This window comes from Oncorhynchus keta, chromosome 11 (genome assembly GCF_023373465.1).
Source record: "Oncorhynchus keta strain PuntledgeMale-10-30-2019 chromosome 11, Oket_V2, whole genome shotgun sequence".
NCBI classification, from domain to species: domain Eukaryota; kingdom Metazoa; phylum Chordata; class Actinopteri; order Salmoniformes; family Salmonidae; genus Oncorhynchus; species Oncorhynchus keta.
The window spans coordinates 9,826,897-9,833,014 of record NC_068431.1 but is presented as its reverse complement, the minus strand read 5'-3'; the positions used below and the strand labels follow the sequence as shown (position 1 = coordinate 9,833,014).

General features: G+C 41.5%; 1 protein-coding gene across 1 annotated transcript; it reads right to left on the bottom strand.

Annotated features, from left to right (window-relative positions):
- Positions 1–1,825: 1,825 nt before the first annotated feature.
- Positions 1,826–6,030, bottom strand: LOC118389775 (proheparin-binding EGF-like growth factor). Its single transcript, XM_035779623.2, has 6 exons — positions 4,346–6,030; positions 3,799–4,005; positions 3,439–3,613; positions 3,154–3,309; positions 2,943–3,030; positions 1,826–2,826 (listed from the first exon to the last, which is right to left on the bottom strand). The coding sequence occupies exons 1-5, from the start codon at positions 4,389–4,391 to the stop codon at positions 2,958–2,960; spliced, it is 657 nt and encodes a 218-aa protein (XP_035635516.1). The 5' UTR covers positions 4,392–6,030; the 3' UTR covers positions 1,826–2,826; positions 2,943–2,957.
- Between the last annotated feature and the right edge of the window lie 88 nt (positions 6,031–6,118).

Sequence of the window (6,118 nt, the reverse complement as noted above, 5' to 3'; positions counted from 1 at the left end):
GGGAATCTCAGACGACACGGAAGAGAGGTTGAACAGGCTAGTAATAGGGGTTGCAACAATTTCGGCAGATAATTTTAGAAAGAGAGGGTCCAGATTGTCTAGCCCGGCTGATTTACATTTACATTTACATTTAAGTCATTTAGCAGTTGTAGGGGTCCAGATTTTGCCGCTCTTTCAGAACATCAGCTATCTGGATTTGGGTGAAGGAGAAATGGTGGGGGCTTTGGCGGGTTGCTGTGCAGGGTGCCGGGCAGTTTAACTGGGGTAGGGGTAGCCAGGTGGAAAGCATGGCCAACCATAGAGAAATGCTTATTGAAATTCTCAATTATCGTGGATTTATTGGTGGTGACAGTGTTTCCTAGCCTCAGAGCAGTGGGCAGCTGGGAGGAGGTGCTCTTATTCTCCATGGACTTTACAGTGTCCCAGAACTTTTTTGAGTTAGTACTACAGGATGCAAATTTTTGTTTGAAAAAGCTAGTCTTTGCTTTCCTAACTGCCTGTGTATATTTGTTCCTAACTTCCCTGAAAAGTTGCTTATCGTGGGGGCTTTTCGATGCTAATGCAGAACGCCACAGGATGTTTTTGTGCTGGTCAAGGGCAGTCAGGTCTAGAGTGAACCAAGGACTATATCTATTCCTAGTTCTACATTTTGTGAGAGGGGCATGCTTATTTAAGATGGTGAAGAAGGCACTTTTAAAGAATAGCCAGGCATCCTCTACTGAAGGGGTGAGGTCAATATCCTTCCAGGATACCCCGGCCAGGTCGATTAGAAAGGCCTCCTCGCAGAAGTGTTTTAGGGAGCGTTTTGCAGTGATGAGGGGTGGTCATTTGGTCGCAGACCCATTACGGATTCAGGCAATGATCGCTGAGATCTTGATTGAAAACAGCAGAGGTGTATTTGGAGGGCGAGTTAGTTAGGATAACATCTACGAGGGTGCCCGTGTTTACAGATTTGGAGTTGTACCTGGTTGGTTCATTGATAATTTGTGTGAGATTGAGGGCATCAAGCGTGGATTGTAGGATGGCCGGGGTGTTAAACATGTCCCAGTTTAGGCGTATTAATACACACGTTTACATGTGTGAAATAGGACAAACATAACCCGCCAAATGATTATTATTGCATTCATCCAAATGTTCGGGTAAAAAATAGGGAAGCTGGTCATTCCACTGATCTTTGACTTTGTTTATCAGTCAGCTATCCCCTATACATACCTATAGTATTTGAACTACAGATGGTCACTGTAGAATGTGTTTACCAAGCCTGATTATTTGACCATGCTGGTCATTTATGAACATTTGAACATCTTGGCCATGTTCTGTTATAATCTCCACCCGGCACAGCCAGAAGAGGACTGGCCACCCCTCATAGCCTGGTTCCTCTCTAGGTTTCATCCTAGGTTCTGGCCTTTCTAGGGAGTTTTTCCTAGCCACCGTGCTTCTACACCTACATTGCTTGCGGTTTGGGGTTTTAGGCTGGGTTTCTGTACAGCACTTTGTGATATCAGCTGATGTACGAAGGGCTATATAAATAAATTTGATTTGATTTGATTTGTGATATCATACCTAAATGGAGAGATTTGTTTTACCACTGCAGGAAGTGCTTCCCAGGGGGTTTACTGACCGTCAACCGAAATGGCGCCAGTGGTTAAAACCACACAAACTCTCTATTATCATAGCACACAATGTTCCCAGAGTATCTCCAGTGACTGGTAAACATGATCGGAACAGAAAGAGTGTAGGTAAAAACAGTGTTTTGCAAACCCCATATAACTTCATCATCAGTAAAGAAAATAAAACAAGGAATTACAAGAATGAGAACTACCTGTAAATTTGACTGAAAAGCTGCGTTTTATTTTTTTGCCATTTTCATTCTGAAAACATTTCTCAAGTCGATGTTTCATCAAATTGCAGTTTACATCAAACTCTGTCCTTATTCCTCTATTTTCTTTTTACGAAACATTTAATTTCTATCATCATTGATGGTTCAACCCTCACTCTATCAATCAGTGAAATAGAAGGAAGTACATAATGAATGCTCTTTCACCTTCAGAATTTCTTCTGCATTTTTTTTATTTATTTTTTATAGGTTTATTATTTTTGGTATAACCAAAAATGTTAGATCAAAACATGAGCAGCATGTTGTTTTACACTATAAATACATATTAACATAAATTTGACAGAATACAGAAGCATACAAACAAACTGCCAGTGCACTCTGAACATTAAAAAAGCAAGTACAAATCTGAATAAGTACCGCTTAAGTATTAAATAAATACATTAGTTAAAGGACTGATTGATACAATACACCAATAATACAATGAGAAATTCTGGTAAAAACCACATACAAAGACCTAATGGAACATAGGCACCCTTTGCACCCTTTTCTACAAATAATGGAACATTTCAGATGGAGAAGGAAAACTCCACACAGCTGAGAGCCCACAATAAATTCCCTATTGTCATACTGTACGTCAGATAGCTTGAGGGATGAGCGGCACGTTGGTAGTGACACCAACTGACAACAATCTAAATTCCCTAAATTCTCTCCTCGGTCTGTTTTAATTCCTCCGTGTCATGTAAAATGACTTCAGGCAAGTTATAGTGTGCTCCAATTAGTTAATGGAGATTTCTGTTCCAATTGGGAAATGGCCCACGCATATAATCATGGTTTGCTATCCGGACTGTCTTTCAGGAGGTCTGTCAGACCATGCCGGGCAGGTGTCCTACGTGGTAAACATAATCCATCTCCCCCTACATCGCCACAGGTTCCTCTTGGGGATGAACTTCATCTTAAAATGAACTGAGGTAGAATTGTCATCCTCCGAGCTGGAATAGAGCACATGGAGAAACAATAAGCAACCATTTACTTAACTTTATGACAATGCCTCAGACAAAAAAAAAAATAGTACGGGGTCATCATTATGCAATAGAAAGACACTCACTCTGTCACTAAATTCTCAAGGATATGCGACCGCCTCAAGCTTGACCTTCTCCTCATTTTCAAGGTTGTATTGACCTTGCTTATGATACCTGATATGACAAAGGAGGAAAACAATATGTGTTATTCATGGACAGGACAGAGGCAAGTTGGTGATCCTGAAACATCTCAAACCTTTCCAAAAGACAGAAAAACAAGCTCTGAGGCACACTGACCTGATGGCCATTAATATGGCGATGACTGTCAGACACAGAAAGGACACAACCACTGCCACCACAGACAGTGCTATTGTCCTGTTGTAGACTTCTGCCTCCTTTGTGACTGGCAGGGTGAAAAGGTGACAGCGCTCACCAGAGTATCCAATCAAACATCTACAAAGAAATACAGTAAACAGTGACTTGAGTTTGGAGACACACACACACACGCACACACACACACACACACACACTAAGTGTCTAACAAAATACAGATATGGTGCTGAATGAGAGGACGGGTCTCACATGCAGGATGGCTCTCGTAGTTCTCTCAGGTATTGGCAGACCCCATGAATGCAGTAGTCTTTATACTTCCTCAGACAGGGGTTCCTCTTCTTACCCTTTCCTTTTCTCTTGCCCTCCCTTGTCCTGTCTGTGTAAGGAGCTACGGGCAGATCCTTTGGCTTGGTGGAAAATGCCACTGGAGATGAGAGGAAGATCGGAACAATACATTTATTTATTAACAACAAATCATTGGGATTCAGAGATATAAGATACATTGTATAAATAGGTTCCTTTTTAAACATTCCATATGCAAAACGTGAATCTTTGAAAACATTCTAGACTGGAGGGGCTGATGAATACCTAGAAATAAACTACTGGTACCTTTTGGAAAGTCCATTTCATAATCGCCAGACAGATAGTCTTCATCACCATGTTCATAGTAGTATACCTCCTCGTCATATTCTAGCTGATTGTCTCTTATTTCCTTATCATTGTGGAGGAGACTGACCACAGCTAATTGGACAGGAGACTTATCCCCGTGCCTGTCAATGGTATTGGCAGAGGTACCACTTGATATCCTGAAAGACACTGGAGACACACATAGGAAACTTTATTTACATGAGATTGAATGCAGCCACACAAAGTAGGACAATTCCTCCCGAGCTATAGCAAGAGAGAGAGAGAGGAAACATGCTCCGACTACAGTTCATTGACACTTTAAAGAGTTTGACATATTAGGCTATACATCTTAAAACATACTATAAATGTTAATATATTGCATATTATATATTCCTAAAGATATAATTATTCTATACATTGTTAGAACGGCTGGGCGAGCCTATATAATATACCCCTATAAATAAATCGCTGCAACATTGTCACAACATTGTTTTAAGTGCAGACCAGTCATTGGTCCCGACTCACTCACCTGATCCATAAACGATAAAAATTGCAAATCTGAGATAAATATTCATCGCTGTTTTTCTTTTGAGTTAGCGAAAATACACTCAGAACGAGGCGTAAATCCTTTTGATATAAATTCCACGGTACGATCTATTCCGAGTTAAACGTGTCCAGTAAGCTGAAGGTGTCGCTGCTTCTCTGCTTGTGACCTCTGTATCCCAGTCTACTGCTTTGGGCGCACAGTTGGAAAAGAACTGTTTCCTACTGGTGCAATTATGTATGTTGCCTCCCAATGATTCATGGCCACACCTTTCAATAGAGGAAGAACCTATACTGCAGTGTGAATTCCATGGCAGATAATATATTGGCTATGCCTAGTATTCAATGAGAGGACATCCTAATGTCATTATTTTTGACATTCCGTAGCCTCCAGTGTGATCAGTCCAGCAGCAAGCCAGGGACGACGGCAGGTTATTTACACCCTGTTATCCAATTGTACCTGCCTGTCCTCTCATAAAAGGAAGCCCTCAGTGTATACCTTACCTACCTATTCATGCACGTGCTAGAAAATGTACGTTTTTTAGACTTTCAATTTACAAATCTCAAGCGATCACTATAATTATTTTATTATAAAAACCTTTGATTTGTCCGAGAATGTAAATTGATAGAATATGTCAAATAAATAAAACGGACGGTATTTAGCCTAACGCGCGCATATGGACAGGCACGTTGTCGACCAGTACCGGTGCGCCTAATGTAGGTTAAGGGGCTATTACCAGAAGTGTGCGGCGAAGAGGAAAGAGGTATTTTGCGGCGCACAATTGGCCCAGCGCAGTCCGGGTTACGGGTTATTTTACCTTTATTTAACCAGGTAGGCTAGTTGAGAACAAGGTCTCTTTTACAATTGCGACCTGGCCGAGATAAAGCAAAGCAGTACGACACGTAGAACACAGAGTTACACATGGAATGAACAAAACATACAGTCAATAATACAGTACAAAAACAAGGCTATATATACAATGTGAGCAAATTAGGCGAAATAAGGGAGGTAAAAGGCAACAAAAAGGCCACGGTGGCAAAGTAAATATAGCAATTATAAACACTGGAATTGTAGATTTGCAGTAGGTGAATGTGCAAAGTAGAAATACTGGGGTGTAAGCAGCATAATAAATAAATACAGTAGGGTTTGAGGTCATTCTTGGGTTATGTACAGGTGCAGTGATCTGTGCGCTGCTCTGACAGCTGGTGCTTAAAGCTGGTGAGGGAGATAAGTGTGTCCAGTTTGAGAGATTTTTGCAGTTCGTTCCAGTCATTGGAACTGGAAGGAGAGGCGGGCAAAGGAGGTATTTGTCCTGGGGGTGACCAGTGTAATAGACCTGCTGGAGCATGTGCTGCTATGGTGACCAGCGAGCCGAGATAAGGCAGGGCTTTACGTAGCAGAGTCTTGTAGTTAACCTGTAGCTAGTGGGTTTGGCGACGAGTATGAAGCGAGGGCCAGCCAAGGAGAGCGTACAAGTCGCAGTGGTGGGTGGTATATGGGGCTTTGGTGACAAAACGGATGGCACTGTGATAGACTGCATCCGGTTTGTTGAGTAGAGTGTTGGAGGCTATTTTGTAAATAAGAATGTGGCCGACTTGCCTAGTTAAGAATTATTATTATTTTAAAACAAAGCACAAGTATTCGCTAAATAGGTCAACAGTGCCACCAAGTGTTAGAATGGGGTAGTAGGAACTAACAGAATGACAATGAGCATTCTTTTTATACCAGGAATAGCCTTTAGGTATCTGGGAAACAGGC

Bases quoted from the DNA above. Each gene is read 5' to 3' on its own strand.
- LOC118389775 (XM_035779623.2), bottom strand. From the start codon at position 4,391: ATGAATATTTATCTCAGATTTGCAATTTTTATCGTTTATGGATCAG. The intron at 4,006-4,345 runs GTGAGTGAGTCG...GTGTGTCTCCAG, and splicing joins TTTTATCGTTTATGGATCAG to TGTCTTTCAGGATATCAAGT. The intron at 3,614-3,798 runs GTACCAGTAGTT...TCTCATCTCCAG, and splicing joins TGAAATGGACTTTCCAAAAG to TGGCATTTTCCACCAAGCCA.